The sequence below is a fragment of the Podarcis gaigeae genome (genome assembly GCF_964106915.1).
Source record: "Podarcis gaigeae genome assembly, chromosome: 1".
In the NCBI taxonomy this organism is placed as follows: Eukaryota; Metazoa; Chordata; class Lepidosauria; order Squamata; family Lacertidae; genus Podarcis; species Podarcis gaigeae.
The window spans coordinates 32128224-32141237 of record NC_139678.1 but is presented as its reverse complement, the minus strand read 5'-3'; the positions used below and the strand labels follow the sequence as shown (position 1 = coordinate 32141237).

At 41.6% G+C, this 13014-nt stretch overlaps 1 protein-coding gene across 1 annotated transcript; it reads right to left on the bottom strand.

Moving 5' to 3' along the window:
* Window positions 1–1221: 1221 nt before the first annotated feature.
* Window positions 1222–11394, bottom strand: TRAPPC6B (trafficking protein particle complex subunit 6B). The gene is made up of 6 exons (XM_083742089.1): window positions 10857–11394; window positions 7449–7516; window positions 6608–6725; window positions 5198–5281; window positions 3490–3583; window positions 1222–1314 (listed from the first exon to the last, which is right to left on the bottom strand). Exons 1-6 carry the CDS (start codon window positions 10950–10952, stop codon window positions 1283–1285), a joined length of 492 nt encoding a protein of 163 aa, XP_083598215.1. The 5' UTR covers window positions 10953–11394; the 3' UTR covers window positions 1222–1282.
* Between the last annotated feature and the right edge of the window lie 1620 nt (window positions 11395–13014).

The following is a 13014-nucleotide window of genomic DNA, read 5'->3' as shown; positions in this document are numbered from 1 at the left end:
ATCCATTCCCACCTGGACAACTTTTGTGGGTCATATGAGGTCATGGGGGGCGGCTCCCCTTGCATGTTTCAACGCACCTTTAATCCAAGATACATTTGGGGCAACATGAGAAAGGCCAGGATCTGGACTTAAGCCCTTTTCGTTTAGGTAGGCATTTAAATTCGCTTAGCTAATTATTACTGGTTTTGGCCTGTTCACTTATCGTACATATTTTGATCATGTCATTTGTTTGTTTGGTGAGCCAGCTTGGAAAGGTAGGATCTAGAACTTTCAATACCTTAAATTTATTCCAGCCAACAAGTATAGCATATATAATATATGTATGTGTTTGCAGGCACACAATGAAGTCAGAACCATAGAATTCTAGAGCTGGTAGGGAGTTTGAAGACCATCTTCTGGTTCAACCCCGTTCCATACAACAATATTTCTTTAGTATCTCAAAAGCTGTGAAGGGGGAGGCTGGTTAAATGAGGGATACAGCCTGACTGTAAGGTATTTCAGTCATTTAATCATGAGTTCACCCATTAAGCTATTAATTTAAAATTGCTGATGGGGAAAAAATGTTTTGATCATGCAAAGGGTTGGATTCAGAGTTTCAGACTTAAGGTAGTCATGCTTAGTCTTGATGGGACTTGTTAGGCATGGCTAACTTCTCCCAGTGAATCTGATGGGACTAAAGCATGACTAATTTTGTCTGGTTGCAATTTTTGCTTTTAGTTTAGGCCTGTTTTAACACATGTGTTATCTTAAAGGCAGTCCCTCCTATAAAAATATAAAAGAATGCCTTTCAAAGATTGGCCTCGTCATCTGCAGTTTTTAGAAGTATTTGCATTAAAAAAAAATTTAAGTCTGTCATCTAATTAATCATTCTAATTATTCAATTAGACATTATAGCCCCAGTTCAGCTAATAGCTGGGTGCCCTATTATATATGCACAGATCTTGTCAAACCCACCTCTAGATCAACGCTTCGAACAAATTTTGCATTGCTAAATCAATGTACTGCAAAACTAACCAGACATTAGAGCTTGAAATTTAATCAAGGTTTCCATTCCACCTTTACAAACTTGTAAGCTTCATCTTCCTTAAACACACAGTAACTTAGCGACTACCAAAAAAGAAAAAAGGGAAAAAAGCAAGATATACAGCAGACTTGAAAATTTGTGTTTTAAACTATATGGCATTTTATACAATATAGGACAGCTTCAATAAACTACGGATATAAATAAAATATACATTTTATTTGTCATTTTACAAGGCAGGAAGCTGGTTCTGTACATGTGCTATATCTTCTGTATCATCACCTGAAATTTGCCTGTAAAAAAAAGAAAGTTATTATAACATCCATCTTACCAAGGAGAAACAACTCTTCGTGTAGTTAAAAGTGGTATGGTTACATGTACTTTATTATATCCTCCAATAAGTCAAGGGTGTGGAACCTCTGGTCCACAAGAAAAATTAAGCATTGGGGGGGTCACAATTGTGTGCTCCCAATTGTTCTTTGACAAGTGCAGCTTCCTGTCAGCACCAATGCAGCCAATCCCAAAACAGAGCTAGCTGTAAGTGCAGAGCAGCTGAGCAGTACTGTCAAGGAAATACTTCCTTCACCTTGTATAGTTTGACTTCAAACCATGCAGGCAAAGCAAAATGCTCCATCTGATGTCATGGTGACATCAGGTGACTGACAGGTGGGTAACCATCTGCTAACCTGCCGAAAGTTAACCGTAGGTTTGCGGCGAAAATCGAGATTCAGCCCACTGGCTGGATCCAGTTCCCTACCCTGATTGTTAGCTAGATTTAACAAAAATCTCTCTAACTTTCTGTATTAGGAGGTAGTTTGCACATATTTTAAAAAACCAATTACCGTTTAACAGTGCAATCAGGTTTCTACTCAGATGTCCTATTCAGTTCTGTAAGCCTTACTCCCACTTAAGTAGGTACAGAACTGAAATCCATGTTTCACCCTGGGCCTCCGGTTGAGTAGCTAGTTACAAGTTACTACCACCATTTATTTCAGACATGTTTGAAGATACGCCAAAATTCTATGCATGTTTCCTCAGAAGTAAATCCCACTGTGTTCAATGGGGTTTGCTCCCCTGTAAGTGGATTTAGAATTACAGTCTTACAGAGAAATCCTACAGTACTGCCACTTCCTAAAGTCTTGCTGGTCTCATGCTGGCCAGGGTGGCTTTTTGCCTTTCCTCCATTTTGCTTCTTCAAAAAAATCAACGTGAGGTAAAATAACTCCACCATAATTTGGATAATATTTCTCCCTTGTTGGAAGAATGAGATGGCTTGGGATCTGATGGATCCAAGGCCTCTTCTAGCATGCCTCTCTTCAGCAACTCTTGTATTTCCAGAACTGCAGCCACACTCGGCTTGGCTTGACACACAGAGGAAAAAACCAAGCAATTTAGTGTGACTTCTGTGTGTTAGGGCTTGAAAAGGCCCATGAATCTAGAGCAAAGTCTGTATCCAGTTAGGCATGCAGGTCTCTAGCTAGAAATTCGTAAGAAATCCACCACCCGACACATTCCCCCCTACTTAAGTCCCCTATAACAGGACACGGGTGGCGCTGTGGGTTAAACCACAGAGCCTAAACTAGATTTTCTTTGCTTTTTGTTTTTGTTTTTTACTTTTTTATGTTTTTTATTGTACTTTTTTGCTTTGTTTGATTGTGTTGCTCTTTTTTTTTATTGATTGACTGTGATGCTTGTTTTATTATACAAAATCTTAATAAATATCTTTTTTTAAAAAAAAATAAACCACAGCGCCTAGGACTTGCTGATCAAAAGGTCAGCGGTTTGAATCCCTGCGACGGGGTGAGCTCCCGTTGCTCGGTCCCTGCTCCTGCCAACCTTGTGGTTCAAAAGCACATCAAAGTGCAAGTAGATAAATAGGTACCGCTCTAGCGGGAAGGTAAATGCCATTTCCATGCGCTGCTCTGGTTCGCCAGAAGCGGCTTAGTCATGCTGGCCACATGACCCAGAAGCTGTACGCCAGCTCCCTCGGCCAATAAAGCAAGATGAGCGCCGCAACCCCAGAGTCAGCCACGACTGGACCTAATGGTCAGGGGTCCCTTTACCTTTACCTTTAAGTCCCCTATACGATTTTGCAACCTATACCCCAGGCTGGCTTTATCATTAGTCAGATGCTGGTGGGCAGGGGGCAACAGTGAGGTGTGGAAGGCAGGGTTTGTGTTTGCCCTGTGTCCTACCCTCCCTATTCGATACGAGGCTGCTGCTCACAGATCCAGCAGGGGGGGAAACAGTACCAGCTGCATTCCTGGAATGAATTGGGAGCAATGGGAAGTACCATCGTGTCCTCCACCTCAGACTGCAAAATTATCATTGGCCAAGCTTGGCTACAACAAGCTATTTTAAGTGCAACCACCTCATATTTGCTAAAATTGGTCATTTGTCTCACCAACTTTACATTAAGCGGAAGAGACAATTTGCACACATACTTTGCCAAGAAGAAGAGTACTTACACGCAGGCATTGTTGAAACCTCGGCTGTCACAATGCTCTTTATTCCCAAGTTGGATAAAGCACCTCTAATTAATCCACAAGTAAATGCCAAGTACTGTGGGGGGAAAGACCCATACATTAAGTCAAACAAAACGACATTCTGATCATTTATATAATTATCGCATTACACTGTTGAAAGCTCTTTAAACTTGTGCCGAGGAATTTAATGTTCAACGCTGTTTTCAAAGAGGAGGCCTCCTTATGCAACACAGTAATCTATTCCGGTGGTTATAATAATTTAATAATAATTTATAATTTATTATGATTTATACCCCGCCCATCTGGCTGGGTTTGCCCAGAACATGGATAACTGTTGCCAGGCTCTTGGTCTAGGAAGGCTTGCAACTGGTGCACCAGTTGTAGCTGGTGGAAAGGGCAAAATGTCATGGAGGCATCTGAAGGCAACCCTGTACCAGGAAATATCTAATGTTTTACAATATTTTTGTGTGCTGTAAGCCGCCCAGAGTGGCTGGGGAAACCCAGCCTGATGGCTGGGGTATAAATAACAAAATTAATTTGTTAATTTTGGCTCTCCCTCCAGTGAAAAAAAACAGGCTCAACCCTCCAAGGTATGAATTTCATTATTTAAGGAGAGTGTTAACCCTCTCGAGAGCAGCTTGAAGTATCCAAACAAACCCCTGTGTTGCAAAAGAGAACGTCAACAATGTTTAGGCAACACGATGACCATATACATACGTAATAGAGTATGTATTTATAGAATTCCTTTATAGAATTCCTTCAAACAATAACAAGTTCAAAATGAAATCTTAATCTCAAAGTCTCTGAAAATCTTTTTGAAGTGAGGTACCAAACTTTGTACGATGAAAGATAAGCTGTGGAGCTTTGTGTATTCAGCAAATATAATGTTCAACACTGAGAAATTCTGGATATTGACTGCTGTTTCGTAGATCTTCATCAGTGTGATGGGAGAATATGGAATTGTTTCACAAACCCATCTTATTTCAAATGAATATATGTGAATGAAAATATCAAATGCTGTGGAGCAGTGCTCATGTAATAATGTAGCTTGAAGACACTTCCATGCAGGAAATGGGGAAAGAGGGCCCAAAGTTAAAAAAAAATATCTCTTGAGGATACTTCTTTAATACTAGCATGTGCACATGTGGATCTGACAGCTAGAATGCAATCAACTGATAGAATACTGCTATAAAAGAGTTTGCTTCCCCTCCAACGTTTATCTGTCAAACTTGCAAAAATTCATATTAACACAGAATAAATATATGACAGTATAAAGTACAACTGTGAACATCAAGTACATGGAGAAGATAACACCATTGCAAGACCACTCCTGCTGCTCTCCCCTGCCCTATACATGTAAGGAATATACAGTCATACCTCGGGATAAATATGCTTCAGGATATGTATTTTCGGGTTGCGCTCCGCGGCGACCCGGAAGTAACGGAGCACATTAATTCCAGGTTTTGCCGCTCGTGCATGCGCAGATGGTCAAAATGACGTCACGTGCATGCGCGGAAGCAGCGAAACATGACCCGCGCACGCGCGTCTTACATTCTATCCAGGATGCGAACAGGGCTCCGGAACGGATCCCGTTTGCATCCCGAGGTACCACTGTATTGCAACTCCATGAAGAAATTTGGTTTTGAAGGTGCTCCTATGAACTACGTAAGATATAGTTAATTATACAAGCCTTAGGAGCATGTTCCAAATACTGTTTTCCAGCAGACATCTGAGTCAGGAGACGGAACTTGTTATCCTGTAGTACATAGATGCCCTGCAAAAAATGAATAACAGTTATAGTTCTATCCTGCCTTTTCCTTGGCTATTCATGCAAGAATCATTTATTAATGTTGTAACCCCGCTAGGTAATATACATGGAAAAAGCTGGTTACAGAGTACCTGCAAACACATGCAGTATACTTTGTTTTCCTACCAAATGCAGTCCGGTCTATTAAACTGCAATCATCCCAACCAGTCACTTTGAAAGAAAGGCTAGATTAATGGCAGACATCTTTCTCCCCAGGAAGTTAACTTCTGTGCAAATATGGTTACTAGCTGGATTGTTTTATTACGTATGCATGTTAATTATTCATTCATCCTTTCAAATCCTGCCTTTCAAGATAAAATCTTCCCAAGACAGTGAACAATATTAACAACAAGAAAAACAGCAAAAACAAAATTGAAGGAACACCATAGAATAAATCTGTATTATTTAGCTACACACGCTACCCTTATGGAATTCTCTTTACAGCACAAGGTGGCTGGCATATGTGATGGGATAATGAGCTGCTTGTGCGTAAAAGCTTGATCCCTCTGGGGTTTGGCTGGTCATCCAAACCGAGGCACTAACGGAGCCCCCAAAGCATGGCTCCGTCAGTCGCTGGTAGAATCTGACAGTGGGCGTCTACGGAACTTACACCAACATAAAAGCTGTTTGACGGACATGCGCCTTCGTGACTCTCTGCGTGACAGTTTCCGGCGAAGGGTGGGAGTTCCTAAGGGGGGTCTTGTTCCCTCTTCACTATTCTCACTAGAAGTATCCCAGAGCCTCCCCTCCGCTGTAACTCCTGCACTCCCCCTGCTGGTTCCTTCTTCTGCTGCAGAGTCTCTCCTATTCTCCTGGAGCCTGTCCACCACCTGTCCTTCCGATGGCAGTTCCCTGACAGCATATATCCTAACAAAATTATTCTGAAATAAGAACCTAATTAGAATCAGAAAAAAAATGTGATGCATCCCTTGCTTATTTTAAACTGCAAGTGGAAAAATACTATTTGAATATTCTCACATAAGAAAACAGCCTGCAGAAAGAAGTGTCAATAAGGGTTGTTCACCTTTTTACTGCTTTCTACATACAAAGACCTTATTTATAATCATACAGACCCATCTGTAGTACAATCCAAGCAAATGCTTCGTTGTGCAATTGTGCTGACAGAGCTGAGCTATACCAGATCCCAATTGTTTTAATTCCAGACAGAATCCAAATTTATATTAACGTATTTGAATGTAAATAATGTACAATTATGTATAATTTCTTCTCCGCCCACTTGGCACTGATATGCAACATGACTGACAACTCTACAAGTTCAGTTTCTTACAATACCTGATGGTTGGTCCTGAGGTTATCAATTTGCTTTTTGAATACAGTAGTCCAAAAATCTTTGCAGATAAACTTCATTATATCCAGTTCATCTTTGAATCTGGCAGTATCTTTTGTAAACCTAAGAGAAAGCAATTAAAAGTAGTGGCATTTAATTAGTTGCATGCACGCGATGTGGTGAGGGGGCATAAGTGATTAGCAGAATAAAAGGTGCCAGTTTCAGTCCCTGGCATCTGCAGTTTAAAGAACAGATTAAGTAAAAAATGATGGGAATGACCCTGAGGCCCCAAAAAGTCACTGCCAGTCTGAGTACGCAACACTGGACTAGAAGGACAAGTTATCTGACCTGACATAAGGCAGATTTCTAGTTTCTAATTTTGCCAATGATTTATTCAATTTATGAGCTAGCTTCCCACAAAAATTTCAAAGTGACTTCCAAAAATTTAAAAACCAACACCCAATGTAAGTTATAAACAGAAACAATACTGTATAGACAAAAAGGTGGTTAATCCATAAAACAAATTCCTCCACCCCACCATGACATGAAACTACAACTACAAATAATTATTACAAATCTTGGCACAAGAAAGGTCTTGCACAAGCAGAAAAACACTTCCACTTAGTACAAGGCAGCGCCACTGAATTCCCTTGATTTTCCCATCACGTTGCAGCCACTAAAGTTTGTGTGGGGCATCTTTAAAAGCAACATCCCTTAGGGAATTTCTGTGTCTTATGATATACACAGAATTTACACATGATATAAGGACATCAGAAAACCTGCTGGAATATTTGCAACTCTGAAGGAAAATAATGGGTCAAGAGAGAAGCTAAACATGCCACTCACCTTTCTATTAATCCCTGTCCTACTCGAAAACCCATATTTTCCAGTTTTGAGATGCATCGTCCATTTTCCTGTAAGGTATAATAAAGGCAATCTTGTGTGTGTGTACAAAGAACACCCCACAAACCGCAATAACTTATGCAAATCTATTTTTAAAATTATACTTTAAGTTTTCTTCTTCCACACTTTTCTCTTGCCTGTAATCAAAGGGCAGTTGGTTGTGACACTCAACATAGAATAGTGAATTTGCAGCAACAGGCAGAAACACGTTTGTTTTTCTCTTTTCAACTACTGATAAACAGTTTGGCAGTCCTGAGATCTGCCCACTCCTGTTTTAACATCATAGAAGAAAGGTCTTTCCAAAGCACTGGAATACCAAAGATCATACATTAAAGAGTCACATTAACGTCAACCCCTGGGGACAGAAATGGAATTACAGGCAACCCTGTATTTATGCCCATTCAATATGTGTGCAACCACGCACGTGCGCATCATGCTGAACCTAGAAGTGACCCGAAAACATCACAAAAAGTCACATAAAGGGGCAGGGTGTTTGCAGGCTTTATGGCGTTTCAAATATACACAATTTCACTGATGCGCGCTCGGAACATAACCCCTGCGTAAATGCGGGTGTGTGTGTGTGTGCCTGTGTTCAAAAACCCAACCCCCAAATTTTGATTATTATTGGTAGTCTGCCACTAGAAGGGAAGAGAGTCAATATATTTATTATAGCATGAAAACTTAGAAAACAATGAATTGTTTGGTAAAACAAATACACAAGGCTATGTGACTGTAAGAATGTACACCAAATGCAAACGGAGGATCCTAATTGAACAAAACCAAATGCTAATTTGTTTAGTTAGGCTGCAATCAGAAGTCCACAGTGAAACCAGTAGGCCTGGTACCTGGGTTTTTTAGATATCGTTTTATACACGGTATATATATATATATATATATATATATATGTGTGTGTGTGTGTGTGTGTGTGTATAAAATATATTTTCAGCAAAAAATGTAACACAAAAGTTTCCCTCTCGTTTCCCTGCTGGAACAAATGATAATACCCTTGTTTGTGAACTCAGATGCCAATCAGTGGAATACATTAGAAACTCTTATAAAAGGGTAACAGAAAGCAATTCTCCATACATTCTTTCCAATTCTTTGCTATGAACTCAGGTATACAAGCTAAGCACAAAAATTGAATGTTTAGTTGCCATTTTGGGGTAAGATGGCTTTAATTCCCCCCCCCCCCCCCAATAATGGACTGACTGTGATTGATTATCTGGCTAGTTCAGATCACTACCTTGAGCTAGATTAAGAACTTCAAGAACTTAAATAAGAAAAGTTGCTTGATCCAGGGACCTTCCAGATATATATTGACCTATTCCAACCTCTTTTTCTTAATGGTGACACGGACCATTCATAACGTAGGGATATTGCTCACAACTGTGAGCTGGGCAGAGGGGTGAAGACAAGCTATGACAAACTATAACATTATTCCCTGCTCCTGCTCAGGCAGCACAGTAAAAGCATTTTGGTTCCTGAAATTCATTCCAATTGTGAAGATAAAATATAACCGATAGAATTCTACAGGATGTGTTGTTATAGTTATGTGAAAACAGGCAAGATCCAAGGATCCCCAGGCATGCACCTCCAGATGGTGGATCTTCACTAGGTCGCAAGTACTTGATAGCCAGGTGCAAAATGTGCCTGGCTAATTTCAAACTGGCTATGAGTAGCCTTGCAGCCCCCAACAGACAAGTAGTAAGTTCCTTACATTGCAGTAGGACCAATTTCTGACCGATGTCTGAAGCAACAGAGGCTGTCAGGAGCTCAGCCTACACTCTAGTAGGACTCTGGCAGAGACACATGTCCGACTGGCATCTTCCCTCCCTCCTGGTCCATCATTCGGGAGCTTCATAAGCTTTTTTCAGCCCAAACATCACAGCGACCAATGCCAACCGACACCAGCACACTTAGGGATCTGCAGAGTTTGTGCACCTTGCGCGACAGACCACAGCAACTCAGCATTTTGGCTAATCTACTTTATTTACATATAAACACACATGGAGCACTGCAACATGGCTCCCTCTCTCTCTAGCATCAGACAGCAAAGTGAAAAAGAACAAAGGACAATAGTCCAACTTCAAAGAACACAGTAACACAAGCATCCTGTTTCCTTCACTTCCCACTCTGAGGAGTCAAAACATACCCTCATGTGAAAGACAACACCACCATGACTGCAATCATAGAGCAGGAATTCTTACAGAAACCCCTAGTCAGTCATTCATCTATTTCCCACCCTTCACTCTAAGGTCTCGGGGCAGGTTACAGCATTAAAACACAATATGAAAAACAATTTAAAACAACTTACAACCATAAAAATAAGCTGGGTCCTACAAACATACACTTTGAGACACTCTTTGTAATTTATAATCTGAAGTACTTGAAGTGGAATAAAAAAAGACAGTAGTTAGGGTACAAGTACTGCTGAATTCAGACTCCAGGTGTGCTTAATAAACACACTAATTTAATTGCAAACAGTCTGTCCTAACTGAATTATGGATAATGTTGTGTCGTCCTAATCCTGCCCATTTTAAAACGCCTATCGTGTTTGTAAATTTAAGGACACGTTACAATAAAGATGACAGGAATTTCTGAAGCATTTTTAAAAGTTATATGCAAACACAAAGCATGCTGTTGCAGGGGGGGGAACCCATTGTATTAGTGCATGGGTCTAAGGCCCAGGGGCCGGATCCGGCCCAATCGCCTTCTAAATCCAGCCCGCGGATGATCAGCGTGTTTTTACATGAATAGAATGTGTTCTTTTATTTAAAATGCATCTCTGGGTTATTTGTGGGGCATAGGAATTCGTTCATTTATTTTTTTTTCAAAATATAGTCCAGCCCCCCACAAGGTCTGAGGGACAGTGGACCGGCCTCCTGCTGAAAAAGTTTGCTGACCCCTGTATTAGTGGGTCAGAGGGAATGTAATAAACATTTTTAATTTAGATCATCCCTAGTTTACTTGGTACATACTGTATGTGATGCTTATCACATTTCTCTCGGGCAGTCTGTTCATGTTCATCACTGGACTCGCCCATAACCAGCCCCAAACCTGGATACTGAACACGGATTAATCTGTTCAGACGCCAGAAATCCTTGGCCAGGCCCTCAAACCACCACAGCGCTTTAAGGAGAAGAGATTTCGAAACCAGAGACTCCATTATGAGGCTTTGGGTAGGAGAAGGCATTCCAGATTTAGGGAAGCTTCGTTAAAAAAATAAAGAATATAAAAAAGGGACCCTCCTCGGGCCACTGCGCCGTCCCCCGGGCTCCGCCTCTCTCCCTTCCCTCCGACAGGGAAGCGCCGGGATGCCTCCCCGGAGCCGCCAGAGCAACCCCCGCTCACCCCATCGCCCTGCTCGGCGGCGCGGTACAGCCCGGACACCATCTCGTTGTGCAGCAGCAGGAAGAGCGCCTCGTCCGCCATCTCCGACTTGTTCATGCCGGGAAGATCCCGGCAGAAGGGAACGAGGACCAGGCCCACCCGCTCTTCGCCGGGGCCGAGCCGAGTCCCTCCTTCAACCCAGAGGCGGAGCTGCCCAGGCAACAACCGGCAGCTGCTTCTGGGGCGGAGCTCTGGGGAGTCTCCGCCTCGGCGCTCGGTGGTTTGAAGGCGCCGATGGGAGCGATCTCGGGCATTGGGATGCTGCTCTCCGTGTCCGTTTGGAAGCGAAGGTCCGGCGGGGCTCACGGCTACGTTGAAGATGTCATGGAGTTCTACTCAGTATTGATCCAGATTCCAACGTACAGCCAGCAGTGTAAAAACTTACAACACGTTGCAGCATTCCCCCAAAATAGACCAGAGGCAATTGTATTTCATTCAGCAGAGCTTTACTGCTACTGAAGGCAAATGAGCATAATGGTCACAACTCCCATACGTTCAGGATAGGCACTGGCCATAAGAAAACTAGTTGCAGCAGACTTGAAAATTCCAATAACTTAAAATAGGTCTAAAAACACTAAGAACACCACACCAGAAGGAAAAGAGAAAGGGAAACTCTTCTTCTGGCCTCTTAACAGAGCACCCCTAGGATTACTGTGACTTTAGGGATGCCTAAATCAGTGGGTGTAGAGAGCATAGTGGGTCAAAGTGGGACCGCTGGGAATTAATCCCAGCTGTACATTAACTTAGCTCAAATTCAGCCTTTTCACCTTCAACCTACTTCAGCGGGTTGTTGTAAGAATTATAAATAAATTGCTATTGGCTTGCAATAGGGTGTTCCAAGGGTCTTGGATAAATGTGAAGTAAATAAATTGTATATATATCCTGTTTGTTTGATTTATATCTTGCCTTTTCCTCAAAGCAGCTCATCCCATAACTTTTCATTTCTCAACCTCACCATTACCATAGCAGGTTCCTTGCACTGAAAACAACATCAATAGAAAATAATGGCAACATAGAATTGCTTGCAAGATCAAATTCTAAGTGTAATTGTAAATTGTAAATAGTAGCTTTTATCATTCTGTTTGCAGGTTGTTGTTTTTTATTTAAAAAATTTTTTTCCCCAAAACTAATAGCTTTTCTTATGATAGTTTAATTTGCTTTATTTTAAAATGATGCAATGCTGTAAGTGGTTGGGAAAGTGGAGTAAAAAAAATTTGAGGCTATTGTCCATGCGGGATGCCACGGTTGGTGGAAATCTGCACAATACATCCCAGGCATGCACCCCGGGGAGGTCACTCAGGTGCTGCTAACACAGCGGTTTGACTTCACCCCAGATGCACACTTCATTGTCTCTCAAGCCAGAAAGATGTCAGCAACAATATGTTATGGAGTTTGTGGAAATAGATGTTATTGTTCCTGAATTATTGGTCCCCCCCCCCCAAAATTGTGTGTGTCTTGCTTTATTGCTGTAACATAAGGATGTTAGGCTTTCCACAGTGGTGTAGCCTTGAACTGTAGTGACATGACAGCAGGTCAGTTTGCCCTGATGCCAATCATAACCATGGGTAGGCAAACTAAGGCCCAGGGGCCGGATCCGGCCCAATCGCCTTTTAAATCCAGCCTGCGGATGGTCTGGGAATCAGCGTATTTTTACATGAGTAGAATGTGTCCTTTTATTTAAAATGCGTATCTGGGTTATTTGTGGGGCCTGCCTGGTGTTTTCGCATGAGTAGAATGTGTGCTTTTATTTAAAATGCATCTCTGGGTTATTTGTGGGGCATAGGAATTTGTTCCCCTCAAAATATAGTCTGGCTCCCCACAAGATCTGAGGGACAGTGGACTGGTCCCCTGCTGAAAAAGTTTGCTGACCCCTGGTCATAACTATAAAAACAAAGATGAAGAACGTTATTCTGTGATATGATCTGGAATTGTTGTGATATGATACTCTATGAGTCTGTGAAGTTCATAATTTTAGACATATTTTCACAGTAAGCGACTTCCCTTTAAAAGGGCTTATCCATACTGTTGTTTAACTTGGATAGTAAGCATCCTATACCTCCCTTAATTCTGTTGTGCATATGGCATTATCCTCCAAATCCAAACACTTTCCCCTCAGTCC